The sequence below is a fragment of the Populus trichocarpa genome, chromosome 9 (assembly GCF_000002775.5).
Source record: "Populus trichocarpa isolate Nisqually-1 chromosome 9, P.trichocarpa_v4.1, whole genome shotgun sequence".
Classification (NCBI taxonomy): Eukaryota; Viridiplantae; Streptophyta; class Magnoliopsida; order Malpighiales; family Salicaceae; genus Populus; species Populus trichocarpa.
In genome coordinates, this window is record NC_037293.2 from 11,915,146 (window position 1) to 11,936,042 (window position 20,897).

The window sequence follows — 20,897 nt, forward strand, 5'->3', positions numbered from 1 at the left end:
ATATTCTTCTCGACAGGGTGAAAGTACAGCAAATGTACTGGTTGGATTCCAGGTTGCATCCTCTCATATGGATGAGTTTAAGGCATTGGCAGATAGTACCAGGGGTATGATTACAAATTTGCAACTGCAGACAACAAATTGAGGCGACGACCATGTATTCTTATGAGCTTCTTGATTCCAAGCAAACCAAACAAATGAATCATCCTTTGCAGGCCTGCAGACTGCAGTCACACTTGCATGTTGGGGTTTTGGCTGCAGATGATACATATTACATGAATAGTATCATAAGTTAGATGAACTTTAATGTTTTGGATCTGTTACATAAATTTAGGGAGCATTGAAAGAATTGACAATATGTTGCTAGGTCTTGCGACTATCTATTGTCATGTCTAGAGATTAATTAGGAAAATGATTCTGAGATTGATGGGTTTTACTGTGTTGCATATATGCATTGTAAGAACAACTACATAGTTTTGTCGAGTCAAGAAAAGAAAAGCAAAAATTACCACCCAGTTTACTTACATTTTCATTATCTACACCCTCAGGAACAATTTGTACTGTCTGACCAGGCTGAGCAAAGCCTGATCATCCACCTAACATGGGAAAATAAGTAGCACTAAACTCGTATCTTTCTTTTTCTAATGTCCCTAAAGTGGATTAGGAGATGGGGAACATCAAGTAGCTAGCAGCAGCCAAGTGTGTTCTGAGTTAGGGTTTTGATACCCACCAAATCTCACATGGTATTGAAGATTGAAGCCCAAAGGAACAAGAAACCACAGCAACCAATATTTTTGCCCATAAGAGAAGTAACCCTGCAACGAAAGGACAACACTGTCCTTATCAGAACAGTCTCAAGTCTCAACACACAGCACAAAGGGCAATCTTGGCTTTTCAGTGGTCCTCGGTATAGAAGAGTGTCCATGAATGATATTACAGCAGGTCATCACCATCCAAGTAATTCTGATAGCGATAGGAGAGCTGCTACAGAAGTAAATAAGGGCACACAATACAAAGGCCAGCAAAAACTGATGAGGCTTGCAGCTATTAATGTCTAAATACAAGTGCCCTAGATTTCTTTTTAAAGTTAATTATGTCCATGAGAGGGTATCTTAGAAGCTAGGACAGCTAAAACCATGCCTCATTAAAACACGCCATTTAGTTATAGTTGGAACTACTGCTATTTTTTTTTTCTCTTGCACTGATATTGTACTCCAGCTTTGAATTGTCAATGGAACTCTACTGAGGAGACTGCCTTTTTTTTCTTGTCTTCAATGATATATGGTTGAAAAGACATAGTTAAAAACATAAAATAAATATTGTTTCTGTCTTTTCTATTCTAGAATAATAAACAAATGCTACCTGGATAGGTCTGAAATGGGACAAAGGGCATGTTTATCATTTCACTCAAAAACAACTAAATTCCTTTCCTTAACATAGCTGGTAGCTTGAATGAGAGGTGAAAATATAGACAAAAAAATACAAGTAACAGAAGTGACACTTTATCAAAAAAAGTTGTCACATTTCAGATTTCACATATAATGAAAAACATTTATATAGCAGATGTTGGTATCACTGATCTTGATAAAGATCAAGTTGATTTTTCATACATACAAAGTTGCCTTCCACTATAAATTTCACCTGTAGAGCGTCCTTAAGTCCCCAGTTTGCCACATACCTATCTTCTTACTCCTCCATTTCCACAGCTTAAAATAGTTGAAAACTATGGGCTTTGCAAATTCTCTCTGTTCTTTCTTTCTTCTTCTTCTAGCTCTAGTACTCTATGAGGTCAATGCACAGCCTCTGGTCCCTGCAATGTTCATATTTGGGGATTCAGTTGTTGATGCAGGCAACAACAATCACCTCTACACCATTATAAAAGCAAATTTCCCTCCTTATGGTAGAGACTTTGTCAATCATAAACCAACCGGCAGGTTCTGCAATGGAAAACTTGCTTCAGACTTAACTGGTACACTTCATTTCCAAACCCCATCATGGATCCAGTCTCGTTTTTCAGTCTACTAATTTGTTTTTCTGGGTTTATTGTATCTTTTGGTAAACAGCTGAGAACCTAGGTTTCACTTCTTACCCACCAGCCTATCTTAGCAAAAAAGCCAGAGGCAAGAACCTCCTGATCGGTGCCAACTTTGCCTCTGCTGCTTCTGGTTACTATGAAACTACTGCAAAGCTTTATGTAATTTCATTAAGACCCCAAACTCTTAGCATCTCTGTGTCCTCTCATATGTCTCTAGACAATTGAGTAATGTGTTTTGTGTTTTCTGGTGTAGCATGCAATCCCATTGAGTCAGCAATTGGGGAACTACAAGGAATACCAGAATAAGATAGTAGGAATTGCAGGGAAATCCAATGCTTCATCAATCATATCCGGTGCACTCTATCTTATTAGTGCTGGTAGCAGTGATTTTGTTCAAAACTATTACATTAACCCTCTTCTCTACAAGGTCTACACTCTTGATCAGTTCTCAGATCTTCTCATACAATCCTTTACAAGTTTCATCGAGGTCTCTCCTATCCTAAACACACAGTACTTGTGTCGTTCTTCACTTGTTTTAGACTAATGTAATTTTGAGTGCTGCTAAAATCAAATTATGTGCAGGATTTATACAAGCTGGGAGCGAGAAAAATTGGAGTGACATCACTGCCACCACTTGGATGCTTGCCAGCAACTGTCACAATATTTGGGTCTGATAGCAATAAATGTGTGGCCAAGTTAAACAAAGTTGCAGTTTCCTTCAACAACAAGCTCAATTCCACATCTCAAAGCCTGGTAAACAAGCTTTCAGGCCTCAATTTGCTTGTTTTCGACATCTATCAACCTCTTTACGACCTTGTCACAAAGCCTGCTGACTTTGGTAAGTACAAAATTATTTATTATTGGCTTGGCTCTGCCCAAATCTTGTTACTAATTAAAAAATAACTTGTGGGATACAGGATTTGTAGAGGCAAGAAAGGCTTGCTGTGGAACAGGATTGGTAGAAACATCAATATTGTGCAATGGAGAGTCTCCAGGAACATGTGCAAATGCGTCTGAGTATGTATTTTGGGACGGTTTTCATCCATCGGAGGCTGCAAACAAGATCTTAGCGGACGATTTGCTTACCAGTGGCATTTCTCTCATATTTTAATAAAATGCTTAAAATTGACTACTTTCATAAATGAATTTGTCTAAATGGGATTGCTTAATTAATCTTTGTTTGAGAGCATGGCTGTGTGCATTTGGTGTTGGAATGTGTTCGGTAGACATCATGGTTTGAATTTAGCATGTCGAAGGTTTTCAATTTTTACATTAAATTGCTCGATGTAGCTTAAGTTGATGCACTGTTGTTTACATGTAATCCTTTGTGTATGAATAAAACATAATACTACGTCCATTTATTTTGTCTTCAAGTTTTTCTTCCTATTATTTTGTTCTTATAAAAATTCAAATTTATTACATAAATATATGCATTAACCCTTCCACCTTTTTTCTTTTTCTCAATATAAGGGATATCCTTGATCAACTTATCTGATTAATTAAATTAATTAAGACTTAATTCCTTTATATAACAATTAAGAGAACTAAAATAAGATTGAATTCCCTTATATAACAATTATTATTTCATAACAGAATAAAAGAAAATAATAGGGATAGAGCATATACTTTCTGTTGTAATATAAGATTCATTTTAAAATCAATCATGTTTTTATTTTTTACATCCATTTTATCCTGAAATACTAGCTAAACACAATTAAAAAAAAAACTGAAGCGGCTGGACGTTTGAGTAATTTTCCACTTTTTTTTTTTATTTTCTTTAACAAGCCTCAAACCGGGCCTGCGAAGGCCTGGTGAGGCTACCCAAGAAGCCTCGATTGGAGGCCCGGTCCACATTGACCTGGTCAGTTTAGAGGATTTTTTTCCCCCTCTCTTTCTTCTTCCTCACATGTAGGAAAATAAAAGAAGAAAAATCTTATGATTTCGTATTTTATCGGGAAAGAAAAAATAAATACCCCGATTTTCTCTAGAAAATTTTTGTTTTTTTTGTTCCCTGATGGCGAGTAGGAAGCTTGTTCGTGACTTGGTATTCTCATGGAAGCCCCGTTTTCTCCACTTGACAACACACGAGGTTATTTTATCTGCTTGGTTGCGCAGACTTGTTTTTCTGATTAGTTTCTTTCTGCTGAATGGTTGCCGGGAAATAATAGGAAAAGAAAGGAGAATATGTGATTACAGAAAGAGGAACATAAGAAGTTATTAGTCTAATTTAATTCACGGTTATTTCTCTGTTAAAAGAAAGACAAAATGTTGGTGCATTAATGGATGTTGCACAAAACAGTAATTCGGAAGATGAACCAGTCCTCAAGACATGATTACTCGGTGAAACTGTAACAAAATAATAATAATAATCAGAATCCATTAATGGCGAAGAGATGCATAGAGAAGTAATGATGATCAAGAGAGAGGAACTTACTCGATATGTTTTCGGCAGCAATCTAACAATCTCCCAACATTTAACTCATCTGCAGAATGTTCTCCTGCCGCATCATCCCCACCAAGACAATCCTTTGAATCCTTTGAAGCTGTCCACTGATTTAAAATACTGACTATTCTTGTCAGCTGAATCAGCGTTAAGGGAAAAGAATATAAAAGGTGTATGATGTGAGAAACATGTAAACAACGCAGATTGTTTTATGGCGTGTAAGTTTTCCAAAATCAAATTTATGTATTGCTCACGTAAGTTTAGGAAAATAAGACAAGGATACAGCTGTACTTCGATTTGATTTTGAGCTACAACTGGTCAGGTCCTTGGTTTCTTCACAGGAATTATCTGATTGTCGGTTGAGAAGATCATCTTCAATAATCTCAGATTTTCTTGCTAGAACCAACACATACTGATGCAGGCTTGACAGGCTCATGTCATTTTCTCTAGCTCGAACGAGTAACCTTGCAATAATGCTCCACAGAGCACTCCTTGCTTCTACATCATCTGAAGCCAAGGGAAATACCTCGAGCAGTCCCTGTAAGAATGGCAAATCTGGACAGCCAATGTGTCACCACAAGTTCAATTAGGGGCCAATTATTTGCAGAAGATTGTGATTCAGGAATAAATCTTGCTGATAAGAAACAAGTACATTATACCTTGTGACATCTCTGAGGCTAAATTAGGCACATCAGACAGAATATTCGCAATCAAGACAGCAACAGTAACACAAGAGCTAGCAACCTGCAGCACAGAGATTAGCACATGACTTCACAATTTAGTCAAGCAGCAATAGATTCCACCCGAAGCCAAGGAATAAGCATAAATGAGAACATCCAGCGTGATGACATCCATTGTCACTGCTTAAAGATTTAACTTTTCCCTTCACTTCCGGTAATTGCTGCAAAATCTTTTAACTTAAAGTTATCAGTAGAAGGCCTAGTCAACACACACTCATAGCAATTGTAAGAGATTGACTTTTATTTGCTTTACTGTTTTAAAAATCACACAGGGAACACAGGTGTCTGCTTCACTAGTTCTGTATAATCCTTTAGCTGTGAGGATTTTGAATAGGCTTTCATAAATCAGTTCTGTTATCAAATCTACAACATGTTCATAAACTACAAACAGAAAATCCTAGTGTGGTCTGATCTTGAGTAATGGATTGTGTGAACTCTTTTGGGAGCATTTACTAGGAGAAAGGATTAAAAATCCAAGTAACATGGTTATTAAACATAATAAAACACTTGTTCCAGTTCATGACATCACTAAAACTTGAAGTTGAAGCCACTTCATAATTTTATGCGAACTGTAAATGTGCAGTACTAAATGCAATCTTATCATAGATGTACTATCACTGAAAAAACCATATTACTAAGAACCTGAACCTGCCAGTACAAAAGGCATGTGAAAGCCTGCTGTAAAATTTGCAGATCACAAACATCACAAAGAGCCCACACCAAAAGGGCTTGTAATTAAAACTTTGCAATAGAAACTTCATCCTAGCACTAGTTTTGAGGATGGAAAAGTATTAACAGATGGTCAGTTCAGTATTGGAGGATGGATAGTCATAGTTCCAAATTCAGAAGATCTACAAGTGCTGTTTTGGTCCTGTATATTAAATTATCAACAATTAAAGCTTAAGCAAATCACCAGCCACACAGCATATGATTCGCAATGCTAATTAGGGACTCTGTAGTCACAATACCTCAGCTTTATCCGGGAGTTTGATCAGGTCACAAACTAGCTGGAGAAGTTTCTTATTAGAGCAGATTTCTTGGGAATGACCATCCAAAATGGAAAGAGCTTCAATTGCACGAAGAATTACATCAAGAACAGAGTACCTGGAATGATATATAGATTGATTGTCAAACTGAGTATCAGACAACATATTGATTGTGTTAACCCTTCAATGCAAATGGGGCGAGGTCACACCTTTCAGGTACTCTTTCCTCTGTTAATCTGCTCATTTCAAAATCCAAGAGGTTGATCAATAGACTTGGTAAACCCAGCTTCATCAAGGATGGGACAATGGTACATGAAGCTTCCTGTTGACTTTCTAGAATAGCTAGTATCAGTCCTACACTCTGTTCAAGAAGGAAACTTCTTTAGACATTGGAAACCACAAAATTTAAGCAATAATAATTGATCGTTTAAAAGAAAAAAAATCACATATACAAACACATAAAGCACAAAGCGTTAGATACTTCTATGTGTGAAACAAGTGGATATATGCAAAAACAGATGAGATCATTTAAAAGCAAATGCAAATAGAGTATGTTTCTCAACAATTTGCTTTAAAGAATTTCCATATTTCATTTAAGTAATGAAAATTTTCAGTAATTCCCCATTAAGATAATTGAGACCAATTATGGGCTTTCTTTAAGTCCTTCATGCACTCTGGACAATTGATTGCAACTGCATCACAGAGCTATATGCCCAAAGAATTTCCAAAATTGATTAAGTATTTAACTGCTCAGCTCTCTAGCCTGGTTATTAGTATGCCTCACCTACCCCAAATGTTTAAAGGTTACGAGGCTCCTATTTCATCTTTATTTCTTCCAGAGCTTCTCAAGGGCATCCTGAAACCAGCACACCAAACAAGCACCAGCATCCTGGAAACTCTAAATTTTGGAGATAGGTGTGGCCTTTAAAACAGTGAAGTACCCATCTTTGGTGCTGGTTATGTGTTTTTTATAATTGCTATTTTCTTATGGTTGCAACCTACAAGCATCTTACACATTTGCTACTGTAAATGTATAAATAGCACTCGTGTGCTTAAATTAAAATAATAGTGTTGCATATGTACAAAATGGCATATAATTTTGCTGCTACCTTCTCTAAAAGCTGCGGATTTAAGGTATTTTCTGCAATCCATATAATACGACAAAGAATATGTTCAGACTGCACTGCCTCAGCCCAGGGACAACATTCATTACCTTGAAGACCCAAAGTTAACAACCTGTGTCAGAATTTAAACTGTAAAGAAAGTGTATAGCATGGATTAAGAGGAATACATCATACGCGGCAGTGTCAAATATGTTACAAACATAGCCTAACAAATTATACGAGCAACTAAGGACTTGGCATCAGTAACAATTTCACAACCAACAACAACATTTAGGGATATGAAACTGTAAATATCACTGCTTCCATGTTTTGTTTTTTAGGATGAATTTGGAAAAAAGGTATGGCAACAAAAAAGTTCATGTTCCAGAAGAGGCTATCAACTCTCAAGTACATGTCTTGCTATAGACTCTCAACTTGGGTAGAAGTCAGAAATGCTTTTATAAACGAAAAGAAATTTTGGTAAATGAAATCTTAAAAATTCCCAAGTAAAAGAGAGTAAATAAGAATCAAAGACTCGTAACTATATATTACCTACAAGCTTCAGCTAGGCATTGAGTGTCATCTGAAAACAATTGATCCACAATTGTTGAAATCAGCCCATTTGCAGAGACTATATGCTTCATTGGGGCTTCATGGCAGGCTAGGTTTCCAATAATGCCAAGACAGATTTCCTGAGCAATGAAATGAAAGACAAAACACAACCATAAGCACCAAAATCTCAACAAACTAACAAACAACCAATTCCTTTCAGTGAAGTTGACAAGGCAAGAAATAACTTCAACTTAAAAGAAAAAAACATATTTAAAGAAAGAAGAAAAAAAAGTAGCTCACTGTAACACGTGCTGATTGCGAAACCGTAAGGTTAGCCATAAGCACTTCAAGCACAAGGTTTTGCACCTGCACGGATGAGTCAACATCCAATCCAGTAAACATATATACATAACCGTAACAAATATTATAGCTTGATCACGTTAAACTATTAAGCCAATGCTGTGTTTTTCTAAACCTAGCCTACCGAATGCCATAAAAAAAATATATCAAAAAGTTAAACAATGATATAACACGCATTAGCGAGAATTCGACAAAAAAAACCCATAAATTATCTTCTCATGAACAGGAATTCATAGGCATAACAACTCGAAAATTCAAAACTATCATCAAATAAACAACACAAAACACCAACAAAAGGAGAAGCAAAGCAAAATCAATCAGTACCATGAGTTCAGCATGAGTTCTACTCGCCGCAAGATCCCACAAAACGCAACCATACTCTTCCCAAACCTCGTCCCCTGCCAATCCACGACACGTGTCCTTATCTTCTCCTCCTCGACTACCATCATTAACTATGTCCATTTTCTCACACTCATTTCCACTCTCTTCCACCATTTGATTCGTATCACCACGGCCGCCATCATCACTGCCGTTAACTCCACGAGAATCACGACTGGTCACGGAATCGATCGGAATAAGTTTCCGAATCAAAGAGATGATGTAACTAGGATCAACGGTTGTTGTAATTTCAAAAAACTGCAATAATAATTAACAAACCCTAACTTCTAATAAATTGTTTGCTCGAAATAATTAAGCAAAGAAAAAACTAAAGCCATTGGATTGTGATGTGACCTCATAATCGGGCGGTGCAGAAGGGTTGCGTGCAAGTTCATCTTCATTGTGACGGGTATCTTCCTCTACGTCGTCGTCTTCGTCTTGGTGTTCTTCTAGCGGGTTTGATTTTGATTCCAACGCCATTTCTTAAGCTTCGATTTTGTTTTGTTTACTTTTTCCCTCTATTTTCAAATCTTCTCACTTTTTATTTCTTTCTCAATTTTGCAGGGTTTCTCTCTTATAGTTACGAAAATACCCCTGACATTTTCCGGTTTTACACTTTACTCTTTGTTTTTTTTAAGTGGGACTTGGTAATTTGGACTAGGGAGTGTTAGATAAAATGAGATTTTAAAGGGCAGTTCTGTGATTAAATAAGTTTGTTGTTTTTTTGCCTTTTTTTAATTAGAATATGAAACTAGTATAACAAAAAAATATTTTCCTGAATATATGATATTGAGGTATACTCTTAAAGTAATTTTGATGAACATTGTCTTTTTAAACCGTCTTAATTTTTATGTTGACTCTTGTTATTTTAGTTTTTTTTTCTAATATTTTAAATTGTCAAAGGTACATCTCAAATTAAAAAAAATAAAAATTTTCGGTTTTTAATTTACCATTTTTTTTAATTTTGGATTTTAGACTAGAGTGTTAATTGTAATAAAATTTTAAAGAGTTAGTCTCGTGGTTATATATATATATATATATATATATATATATATATATATATATATATATATTGTATTCATGGACTGAAATTTTTTTAAAAAGTTATTTCTCAAAATACATGAGACCAATATTAAGGATCGTTGAACATTGTTTTAATAAAACTTCTTGATTTTTGAGTAAACTCTCAGTATACTAGTTTTTCTCTGAGATTTTAAATTGTCAAAGGGATCTGTTTTAATGAGATAATGGTCAAAATTAATAAATTGATGTTTTCAAAGGACTGAATCCTAATAAAATTCAAAATACAGGGACTCAAGCATATTTTTAGTGATGGTTCCCGCGTGCAACAACAAACCGACCTCAAAATCCTGTTTCCTTCAGGAAAAGAATCACTGCCTATAAAAACAACCACCTGCGACCCTTCCACTACATTCTAAGAAAAACAATTTCTTGCTCTTCTTGTCTGAGTTTCCTTCAGTTTTCTCTTTCTTTCTCTGTTAATTTCTTCAATAACAATGGAGTTTCACGAAGGAGACAAAGTAGAAGTATGTAGCAAACAAGAAGGCTTTCTTGGGTCATACTATACAGCAACCGTGGTCAAGAAACTTGACCTCAACTCTTTCGCGGTGCAGTACACCAACTTAGTGGAAGAGGAAGACATGTCAAAGCTACTGATAGAGACTGTTTCTGCTGATGAGGTGAGGCCAGTGCCACCAAGAATCAAATTTGGAAGTGGGTTTTCTGCGTTTGATAAGGTCGACGCTTTTGATAATGATGGGTGGTGGGCAGGCAAGGTTACCGGACAGAGAGGGCCTCTGTATTTTGTCTACTTTGAGACGACAGGGGATGAGATAGGTTACCATGTCTCAAGATTGAGGATTCACTTGGATTGGGCTAATGGAAAGTGGGTTTCTTCAAAAAACATGGTTTCTTGACTGCCTACTGGCTTTATTTCTTGACAAGGAATGACTATCACTACTGTTTGTAATCTCTAGCCTGGATTGCTTCTTCTTTTAGTAGAAGTAATGCTTGATTGCTCTGTCCAGTCTTGTAAGAATCATGAGGATTGGTTTCTTGATTGTTTAAGGAGTTTTCTTGAATCATTATTTGCACTGCAAGAATTATCTAGTTGGATTTCTATAACTGATTGAGTTTTCTCTTCTATGCAATTGTGTTTAAGGTAGAATGCCAATCCTTCTCTTCAGCAGCATTTTTTCTCTCTTTGTTTCTTGAATTTTCCCAGTCGGTTGATTGTGTTCATGTCTTTCTGGCCCCTAAACAAATTGACAAGAACAGAAGTGCCAATGCCTCATCATTGAAAAAAGAAGAAGAAAAACTGTGCACGATTAACAAGATGCAAAGGGAATGACTCTGTTTTTCCCCTTTTATCTTCCATTAACCTTTCAGATTTGACTAAAATCTTAAAATAGTTTTAGCTTATTTTATTTAACTGTTGGATCAGGTTGTGTATATGATAAACAAGCAGTTACCGAGCATTAACCATTTTTTTTACTACATACGAGATTTAAGCGTTTTCCAATGTTAAAAGGAATGAAAAGATTCAGTAAGCTGAAGGATTCCTTGGAGTACTTGCGTTCAAACTCTTATATGAAGGTCTCAGGAAACAGCAAGGGCTGGTTTTAGGCCATAATACCTACGCAGTGGCTCTGGTGATGGTTCCCGTCCCCTGAAGTCAATGAAAACCTGAAAAGCATAATGAATCCCAGCCTTATTCAGAACATGAAAATCAGATTACAAAAGAAAAACAAAGAATTTGTTAAACTGGTATGACCTGGAGGGGTGATTTTCCACCACCAAGTGCTAGAACAGTTTCTCGAAACTTGATACCAGTTTCTTTGACAGCCTGTTTGCAGAAAGATTTATTAAGTTCAGTCATTGAAACCATTTTCTGGAGATTAACAGACAAATCAAGCAGTATGAAGAAAAATAATGTGGTAATTCCATTTAAACCTCTCAAGAGAGGGAAAAAAAAACTTGTATGCTTATGATTTAGCTAATTTAGAAACTTGGAGAATTTAATTATCTTTTTCGGTTTGATTAATTTTAAGAACTATCTTAGCATAAATATTTAAACGGGTTAGATGAGGCTCCAAGAATGATTTTATATTACTCTCCAACACTTTTACTGGCTTTACTTAAAGTTTCATGATACTTCTTCTTCGGTTAGGTAATCACTGATGGCAGACTACCTTGACAAGGCCCTTTCTAATTGAAACATAGATTCTGCGAGAACTGATCGTGCATATCAAATGAGAGAGGCCTAGACTGATACGGACATGGCCTCTTAATGCTATATCAAGCTGCATAAGCAGAAAGATAACAAATCGATACAGATGCAAGATGTGTAAGAGGTGAACTTATCCATCAATTTTGACAACCAAAAGGTACAAATCTTTTTCTGTTTCTTTCGCTGTGCAGCACTTAGATCTAGTCATAACGAAATGGTCCTCAAGATGGCTGCTAATTAAGAGTTTGCAGCCTTATCAAATGCGCTGCTGTTCGAGCTTTATATTCTCCACTTTATTAACTGTGAGAAACATTTACAGTTTTCTTAATAGAGTATTCTTCTTTCATTTTCTACATTTGAGTACATTTCTTTCCAGGAATTCATTGACATCTAGATTTTCTTATTAGTCAAGTAAAGGACAGCAGCTCCATAATAATATGCAGAACTATACATGGACCATCACTTCTAAGGTGTGAGAACTTGTAGAAACTACTTTGACATAGAAATTCGATGCCATACCTTTTCATTATTCAAGCCAGCCTCCTCAAATGCCGAGAAAGCATCGGCAGCTAATACCTCTGCCCACTGATATCGAGAATTTTCAAATTCAGAAAGTTAAGGAATGTAAAAGGCATCAGTACTAATGTAAAAACTCATTTCAAGGAAGCTAACTAGAACTGTTTAATAATATCAAAAGGAAGTTCTAGTATTCAGCAACTTAAATATGTACCTGGTAGCAATAGTAACCAGCTGCATATGTATCTGATACAGAAATGATGAATGAGAAACTGTTCATTGGAAGACAAGGGTCCAGTTGAAATATATAATTGGATTTTGAGTAGCACCTGCAAATATGTGACTGAAACTACAGAGGAATCTGTCCTCTGGTTGTAGGGGCATCACTTGTGTCTTTCTACTCACTCTTTGATCAATATCAAAGACAGATTCTAGCCCACCTGGAATATAATTTTTATGGAGCTCCAAATCCACACTTGCAAATCGTAGCTACAAATGACATTCTGAACAATTAAAATCCTCCCTTTTGAGTAATGAATTAAGAAATTCTGTTTCCCCATTGACAGATCATCTAAGGTTATTGTCTTCGTAATATGATTTAACTCCCTGGTTGTTAAGCATAGGCATAAGGGTGGGTCTTAGAGAGGCCGCTTAATGCAGGAATGCTTAAGGTCAGAACTTTAGCCTGATCTTTTATTCCTAGACCCCTTTCAAAGATGGCCACAATCGTGTAGAATGGCTGTTGGCACAGCCTCTCTTAATTAAAACTTTGAAGAACAGAACGGACGCCAGTTGTATACATAAAAATAATAACAGAAGTTTCTATATAGGTTGAGCAGAAAGGTAAGGAAATGAATTCAAGTATAAATGCGTTTTCGTGCCTCGTTCAAGCTCTCCCATTCAGAAGATTGTCGAATGGCTTTAAATGCAGTGTATACAGGTTTACTTTGGTCCAATCTAAGCTGGAACTTTACCTTCTCTGGCTGCAAGAAAACATTTTTTTTTCTTTAACCTAAAAAACACAGCCCGTGATTCATATGAAGATGGTAAAGAAACAGGTAATTACACAGTTACCTGGACTTCTTCGATGGCTGAACGAAGTTCAGGAGAATCCATAACAGCATTCAGATGGTTCACAATCCCCCAAACAACAGATAATCTGTCTTTAATCTTCTCCAATGGTTCCACCAATTTTGGCCATGTTGGTTCTCCTCTAGTCTCTAACTCAACCAAATTACTCTCCTACACATATCACAGAATCATAACTTCCAGGAAAATCTTCAATTCATGCTGTGAATTACAGTAAAAAACAATAGCCAGAACAAAAAAAAAAAAACAGGAGAAAGATCCGAAGCTTAACACAACGTACAAGCTGGTCCAAGAGTGAGAGGATGGCAGGGGAGACGTGCTTGGGCTGGATGGCATCATAAGGAGGAAAGAGGAAGTCCTCCAGCAAGGGATTGTTGTATTGATAATCGGCTGCCATGGATGACAATCACTTGATAGATCATTCCTAGTTATCATCATATGACAACTATTTATGTATTTAACAAACATATTACAAGACTCTTTGACTTTTGTGCTGCTATGAATTTATTTATTTATTTTTCACATTTCTAGCTTGATTATCCTCATGTGTGCTAGTTAATAAATTAATAGAGAATTTGGTGGGCAGGCAGCGTACCATGTGGAGTTGTGGACTATATTTAATGAAATTGATGGGCGTAGTTCGGAGGAAATAGGATGATTTGATTGGCCTGATGTATTTTATGCTAAGTTTTGTTTAGAATTGTGGTTGTGATTTAATATATTTTTTGTTTAGAAATATATTAAAATAATAATTTTTTTATTTTTTAAAAATTATTTTTAAAATTAGCACATCAAAATAATAATAAAACATTTAAAAAATTTAATTTTTAACAAATTAAATTTGAATTTTTAAAAAACACGTACTGTATTGCATTTCCAAATGATCTAAATGTATGCAAAAATTACTTAATCGAATAAATTGTATTATTCTTATGGAGATATTTTTTTTTTTAATTTTATATTTTTTTATTATTTTAAATATTAGAGTAACCGTTCATAAGAATTATTAAATCTTTTTAAAATACCAAATCATTGTGGAGAATGTAACCCGATCCCGAATAGTGCTAATCGAGGTGGACAAGTAACCACAAAGCTTAAGCCAAGTGTCAAACACCAAACAACCAACACGTGGCAGTTCCTCAAGCTCTTTGCATTAAAAATCCAGCAATTGAAAGAGAAAAACACATGATCAATGACGAAACTAAATCTAAGCCACAAATAGCACTAACCGTCGTTTTTAACTAACTACATAATTAAAAAATAATTTAAAAATCCAAAAAAGCCTATATTTTATCGCTAAAAAGCCAATCAGATCCTCTCTCTCTCACCTACTTTCCTCTCACTTCAGCTCCGTTACAGTCCATGACCGAACCTCACTCACCACATCAATGGCTTTATCTCTTCAACTTCCGCCGGCACTACCTAACCACCACCTCCTCTTCTCTTACTCTACACTCCCATCCTCCTCACCTCCTCCTCTCTCTCTCATCCACAAGAAAAAATTATGTCCACTGCTTCCCATCGCCGTGAGATCATCTTCCAGAGTCAAATGTTTGACCAAATCAACGGAGGAGGATCGAAGCGAACAAGAAAGCAGCTTAGTCTCTGACTCTGATGTCGGAGAAGAAGCAGAAATCAGAGAAGACACTAAAGTCCAGCTCCAACAGAACAAGAGGATTCCAACAACATCGTCGTTTGGTGATTCTCTCTCCCTTGGGATTCGTGAGCATGTTTATGAGGTGCGTTTTTTCTTTCCTTTTCCTTTGGTGCGGTGTCGTTTTTGTTTCTGCTAATCGTTTTGATTTTCGTTTTGAAGGTTGTAGAAGTTAAGCCAAATGGAATGGTATCCACTCGGAAAATAAACAGGCGTCAGTTACTCAAGTCTAGCGGTGACTGCCAAAATTATTTTTTTAATTTTTTAATTTAATATATTTGTAATTGATTGGTATTAAATTAATTTCCTTAAAGAGTGCTGTTATCTTTTTAAAAATCATCAGGTCTGCGACCAAGAGATATTCGCAGTGTTGATCCATCATTATTTTTGACAAACTCAATGCCCTCTTTGCTGGTAATTACTTTTTTTTAATTAATTACTTGCAGTGAATTTTGTGTATGCTTGGCTTCAACAGTTGAATTGTGGTAAACTTATAGGTTCGTGAGCACGCTATCTTACTCAATCTGGGCTCATTGCGAGCGATAGCAATGCAAGAATGTGTTCTTATATTTGACTATAATCGGTAATTTTTTTATTCCGCAGCAGCACAAATTATTTCCATTTCTTTTATTATTCTTTTTGCTTGAGTTTAGCTAATGGTCAATCTCCTCCGTGTTCTGGTCCTTGTTAGGAGAGGAGGAAAAGCTTTTATAGATACCCTGTTGCCTCGGTTGAACCCCAGAAACTCGAATGGAGGGCCATGCATGCCGTTTGAGCTTGAGGTCAGTGAGGTGCTCTTTATTCTTAACACTGCTAGATGAATGCGTTTTGATGTCTATATGTTGCGATTTGTGGAAATGCTATATATTTTTGAAGTGGCTTCAGTGTTGAACTTTTAGGTTGTTGAAGCAGCATTGCTATCACGAGTACAACGTTTGGAGCAGAGACTGATGAATATAGAACCTCGTGTGAGTATGGGCACATAGTGAGTACACTTTTATTATGTGTTGTTTTTCTTTTGCGTGTGTCTCGATGCTCTTTAAAATTCTTTGTTTTGCCAGAAGTGTTTCTGAAATATTTTTAGTTCTCGAGATTCAAATTTGTAAAAAGGGGATGGTAACTAATCACTTAGTTGATACTTGAGTATAACATGCTTTACTTGATATTGCTAGGGTCAGGATTGCATAATATTTTCCCTTGTTGCTTTACTAAAACATGAACAAAGTCCTTCATTCTTCATTTAATAAATCTCGATGATCTGTACGTTGCTTCTGTATTGATACCTATTCAACTTGCTTGCTAGGTTACATATTATGGTCTTCCTGACATGCTAAATCTTTACACCTGGTCCTTTACTGTTTGCTCCAGGTTCAAGCTTTACTCAAGGTTTTGCCCAACCGGTTAACTGCAGATATACTGGAGGAACTTCGTATTAGCAAGCAAGCCTTGGTACAGTTTCTGACTGTACTTGGAATGTCATAACTGTTGTGACAAGAAATGGTCTTTAATTCTTACACCTTCACTTTTTCATGAAAGGTTGAATTGGGTTCAAGGGCAGGGGCTCTTCGTCAAATGCTGCTTGATCTTTTGGAGGACGAACATGAAATACGCAGGATATGTATAATGGGAAAAAACTGCAAACTCAAAGGAAATGACGTTGTGGAATGCTCTGTTCCCTTAGAAAAGCAAATTGCTGAAGGTAAGACCTACAGAGGCTCCGTATGCTTGACTTGAATAAGCAATGTTCCAATTTTGCATTCTTCTTCTACTTCTTCTTTCTTTCTTTTTTATGGAAAAAGAGATTTATATCAGAGAAAAGGAAAATAATTTACTAAAATAGGTTTAACCAGGGATTGATTTTTGTCATTTGCAGAAGAGGAGGAAGAAATTGAGATGCTTTTGGAAAATTACCTTCAGAGGTCTTTCCCCAGTCCCATTTTGCAAGGATATCTGATATAAGTTCCTCATACTTGATATGATTTATGCATAATAGGTTTAGGAAACCTCTCCACTAATTCATTTCTCACTCTCTCCTTTAAATTTGTTTCAAAGAAAGGTAGACTGTTCATAAAGGTTGACAATTTAAAATAAACTGTGAATACGTGATGGCTTAGCTGTGCATCAGGATTGTGTCAATAATTCCTCAGGTTATGTTTGTATTCTTGTGCCTTTGTCATGTGGGTAGATATAAAAAGAGTGAACTCATTTCTATAGATAATATGCAGCTCAATGCTGATTACTTGAGCATGTGAGGATATGTGTTGCCTTGGAATGAAAGCTTGGCATTTTGCTAGTATTGTCTATATCTTGAGCTTTGGAATGATCAGAGACAGTTAGCTAGGTCTATGTAACAAGCCTTCTAATGGAGGCAGGCTGGTGTATTTAACTTTTAGCTTGAACATGGCCTCCAAGGGAACGTCAATAGGTGCTACTGTTGAGGTTGTGTTTTATTATTCATCACAATTCAGATTTAACCAGGAAAATAATATATATTTTCATTTCATTCAACTCTACAGAATCAACAAAAGCCTTTATTGTTGCTAGAATATAAAATAAGAAAAACAAAAATCTTCTAAGGAGCAGTTAATAAGTTGATGGGCATTCAGAATTATCTTTTCAGTTAGTGAAGTTACGTTGTCTACTATGCAAACTGGCACCTCAATATCTTGTGATTTTGCAGATCTGAATCTTGTCATGGTCAGGCAGAAAGACTTCTTGATTCTGCAAAAGAAATGGAAGATTCCATTGCTGTTAACTTAAGGTCTGAATTATTTTGACTTTTCTTGCTTTGTTAGCTTTGGTCTTAGAGTCCAATTAAACTTTAGTTGTTTTCTTTATTTGTTTCAACTGAAGATAATCTTTGAAGCACTTTTTGAAGCTTTAAACCTTCTCAGACACACGGAATCAGTTAAATCATGAATGTACTTGGGTCATGGTTCCCGTGTTTAGGCTGAATGAAACTCAATGACTGTTTCTTTATTATTTGTTTAGTAAAAACCTTTCCTTTACTAGTTGTTTTATTGTTTTGGTGGGTACCTTGGACCTAGAACAATGACTTTGGCTTAAATAAAGAATTAAGGTGCTCATTAAGTCAGGGCCAGATTCTATATGAGTTAGCTTACAGAAAGAAAATTTTTAATTTTGCAGATTTTTTGCATCGAGTAGAGCTTAGCCAGACCATTCAAAAGGCACATGATTGCTTTGTATTAATCATATGTAAAATTTTATCTGATTGTTATTTTTAGAGATTGAACACCAGAGCTATTGCATTTGAACTACCTCACATTAACTTAATATTCTATTGAGTTCTGTTCCACCTACTGCAGATATATATACACCATAACATTTACTTAATATTCTATTGTACTTTCCATGTGCCAAACGAGCTGAACAGCACAAGAAAATTGCGCTAGCCTTGCCCTAGAGGCCTGGAGGGTAAATTACCGAACACCCCTCAACATAGAAATAAGAAGGAAAAATAAAATAAGAAGTGGAAAGGAAATGGTGGGAAAAAAGAAAAGAAACAAAACCATGGCTCAGTTCACCTTGGCAATGATTTATGGTTATTTTTTCAGTAATACATAATTAATGGGATTTATTGTGTTCCACACTTGTGAGATTCTGAATACCCAAACTTTTAAACTTTCTTTATCAGCTCGCGGAGGCTTGAGGTGAGCAGAGTGGAATTACTTCTCCAGGTTGGGACATTTTGTGTGGCTGTGGGTGCTCTAGTTGCAGGTGTGCCCTTCAGCTTGAAAACTATTATCATGCCTCTTTTACTATGATTTTTTATTTTATATGAACATCCTGCTCGTCCTCAGGCATTGAACTTGTTTTCAATGACTATGATTAAATCTCTTTGATTAGTATATTGTACTTCTATTGAATTGATTACAAATAGACACTGTCTCTCTTGATTATTCCTGACTCCAACAAACATTGAAGTCATGAAATTGATCACCACTTTCTAACCAGCATGATCATTTCATGCTGGTAGCTATTGGATTTGGAAATGGTATATCTGCTGACGTTGGGTTAAAACTGAATATTTAGTTCTCAAGCAGGATCTCAATCACATCTTGTATTTTGAAAATTAACTGTTGTATTTTTACAAGGAATTAAGTATGTGAGAGAATATGTAAAGTAGGAAGGTCATGCACTTAGGTAACTCCAAAAGATGAACAAACAGTTAACTCCAGAATCATCTCTCAGAAAACTTGATCATGCTGAAATACTGCTACAAGTTTCTGATTTCTTATGTGTCTAATAATGTCACATATGCTATTATGTTAATGATACGTAGTGCCATGAAGGAAATGATCTGAGAATCTATTTTTGCATGCTTATCATAAGAAATGTTTCCTGGCTGCAGGTATATTTGGCATGAATTTGAAGTCCTATCTTGAAGAGCATGTGGTATATTCGGTTTCCAAAAGTTCAAAATCATCATTCCATATTATTCTATTCTGGTCTGGTTAAAATTGTTGTGCCATAACATCTTTGTTGGAATTGCAGTTTGCTTTTTGGTTAACAACAGCTGGGATAATTTTTGGTGCTGTTGTGGCATTTTTTCTCACGTATTCATATCTTAGAACTAGGAAGATACTGTAATCTGGGCAATTATTCAATATAGGTAAGTTCTGCTTCCCGTGAACCATTATTTCTAGCAAAATCTCTTGATCTACTAAGGACTCCTCTAGTAATAAACTGTTGTAGCAGAAATCCAAGGTCAACTGGAGATCCCACTTCAGCTCATTATGAGAAATATTCTAATGTTTCAGAGGTTCATGAGTCCTTATCATGAATTTCATGAGATAACTTTTATGGCAGTGACTTGACCTAATGCTATCTTGTGTATTTTATAGGCGATCTCAAAACTGAAGCAGCTCTCATGGCCAGTTGATTCGAGTCACCTAGACAAGGACCAGTCGAAGATGTTTCTAGAGCGCATAATAGTCTGATTTGATTGCTGTATGTAGGTAGTTACATTAACATTATTTGCGGCCAGACAGTACGCAACTACAGCTGTTGAAACCAAGAAGTGAAGTTTCATGGAACTTCAATATCCAATGCTTCAATGTTTACAAGAGAAACGGAGCAAGGTTCTGCGAATTCCTGGAAAGAAGGAAGTGCTTATTCTTCGAACAAGTGGGGAGAAATTGTTCCTTAGTAATTAGATGTATTTTGCTCTTGCAAACTGGAGTACCATAGCCATTCTGAAAATTTTGTTGTTAGGCTGTGATTCCCAGCAGAAGTAAATCTCTGTTTCCAGTTACGTCTAATGGCATCTCAGAATTTCATATTCATCTGGCTCCTATCTCTCTGTCTCTACTTGTCAATGTGGTAGCGGTTAATTTTAAAAGTGTTTTTTGCTTAGCAATACATTAAAATAATATTTTATTATTATTTTTTAAAAATTATTTTTGATATTATAATTCAAAAAAATTATTTTAAAAATGTTGTTTGGAATAATCCGAGCCTGGGGTGTTTGGCTGAGACCCAGACAATGTACGAGTATTGTTATTATCGACTCCTTATCTTTTAAAATGCAACATTTTGATTTGAATGTTAGGCTCAGGCATAGCTATGAGTCAGGAGCAGTATCATTGTTAGCATACAGATATTTGACCTGAGCATACTCAATGGTTTTGTTCATAGTTGTTATACCATGACTCTAAGCTTGAATAAAAAAGACATTAATCTAGTGGTTATATTCATGAAGACGTTCATGGCTTCTTGTGCTTTCTTTTCCGTTTTAATCGGATTCTTTTTGGAACTTAAATGACTCGATTGA

At 35.9% G+C, this 20,897-nt stretch overlaps 5 protein-coding genes across 15 annotated transcripts; 3 read left to right on the plus strand and 2 right to left on the minus strand.

Moving 5' to 3' along the window:
- Nucleotides 1-1,558: 1,558 nt before the first annotated feature.
- Nucleotides 1,559-3,405, plus strand: LOC7474923 (GDSL esterase/lipase At5g22810). The gene is made up of 5 exons (XM_002313605.4): nt 1,559-1,966; nt 2,061-2,191; nt 2,286-2,519; nt 2,615-2,870; nt 2,950-3,405. Exons 1-5 carry the CDS (start codon nt 1,723-1,725, stop codon nt 3,141-3,143), a joined length of 1,059 nt encoding a protein of 352 aa, XP_002313641.2. The 5' UTR covers nt 1,559-1,722; the 3' UTR covers nt 3,144-3,405.
- A 794-nt stretch (nt 3,406-4,199) lies between these two features.
- LOC7478611 (uncharacterized) lies at nt 4,200-9,134 on the minus strand. 2 transcript variants are annotated; one of them, XM_002312848.4, is made up of 11 exons: nt 8,949-9,134; nt 8,541-8,852; nt 8,157-8,222; nt 7,857-7,996; nt 7,311-7,437; nt 6,411-6,562; nt 6,184-6,319; nt 5,135-5,219; nt 4,759-5,030; nt 4,467-4,612; nt 4,200-4,378 (listed from the first exon to the last, which is right to left on the minus strand). In XM_002312848.4, the coding sequence occupies exons 1-11, from the start codon at nt 9,072-9,074 to the stop codon at nt 4,366-4,368; spliced, it is 1,575 nt and encodes a 524-aa protein (XP_002312884.2). In that variant the 5' UTR covers nt 9,075-9,134; the 3' UTR covers nt 4,200-4,365. The 2 variants fall into 2 exon arrangements, with proteins under 2 accessions (XP_002312884.2, XP_024464022.1); XM_024608254.2 differs by having other exon boundaries at nt 8,541-8,769; nt 8,949-9,130.
- An 880-nt stretch (nt 9,135-10,014) lies between these two features.
- Nucleotides 10,015-10,786, plus strand: LOC7474922 (protein AGENET DOMAIN (AGD)-CONTAINING P1). Its single transcript, XM_002313604.4, has one exon. The coding sequence runs from the start codon at nt 10,112-10,114 to the stop codon at nt 10,529-10,531; it is 420 nt and encodes a 139-aa protein (XP_002313640.2). The 5' UTR covers nt 10,015-10,111; the 3' UTR covers nt 10,532-10,786.
- Nucleotides 10,787-11,010: 224 nt separating this feature from the next.
- LOC7478610 (probable cytosolic oligopeptidase A) lies at nt 11,011-13,995 on the minus strand. 2 transcript variants are annotated; one of them, XM_024608314.2, is made up of 8 exons: nt 13,730-13,995; nt 13,435-13,602; nt 13,242-13,343; nt 12,690-12,849; nt 12,575-12,606; nt 12,364-12,429; nt 11,389-11,460; nt 11,011-11,300 (listed from the first exon to the last, which is right to left on the minus strand). In XM_024608314.2, exons 1-8 carry the CDS (start codon nt 13,844-13,846, stop codon nt 11,214-11,216), a joined length of 804 nt encoding a protein of 267 aa, XP_024464082.1. In that variant the 5' UTR covers nt 13,847-13,995; the 3' UTR covers nt 11,011-11,213. The 2 variants fall into 2 exon arrangements, with proteins under 2 accessions (XP_024464082.1, XP_002312883.1); XM_002312847.4 differs by lacking the exon at nt 13,242-13,343 and having other exon boundaries at nt 13,730-13,994.
- A 733-nt stretch (nt 13,996-14,728) lies between these two features.
- LOC7474921 (magnesium transporter MRS2-11, chloroplastic) lies at nt 14,729-20,409 on the plus strand. Of its 9 annotated transcripts, none has more exons than XM_024609117.2 (14): nt 14,735-15,188; nt 15,266-15,338; nt 15,447-15,517; nt 15,601-15,686; nt 15,795-15,894; nt 16,003-16,071; nt 16,472-16,552; nt 16,640-16,802; nt 16,977-17,022; nt 17,784-17,864; nt 18,759-18,841; nt 19,476-19,519; nt 19,619-19,736; nt 19,969-20,409. In XM_024609117.2, exons 1-13 carry the CDS (start codon nt 14,838-14,840, stop codon nt 19,712-19,714), a joined length of 1,344 nt encoding a protein of 447 aa, XP_024464885.1. In that variant the 5' UTR covers nt 14,735-14,837; the 3' UTR covers nt 19,715-19,736; nt 19,969-20,409. The 9 variants fall into 9 exon arrangements, 4 of the variants coding, with proteins under 4 accessions (XP_024464889.1, XP_024464885.1, XP_052311896.1 ...); XM_024609118.2 differs by having other exon boundaries at nt 14,736-15,188; nt 15,795-15,885; XR_002983843.2 differs by lacking the exons at nt 19,619-19,736; nt 19,969-20,409 and adding an exon at nt 18,251-18,538 and having other exon boundaries at nt 14,729-15,188; nt 16,954-17,022; nt 19,476-19,525.
- The last annotated feature ends 488 nt before the right edge of the window (nt 20,410-20,897 follow it).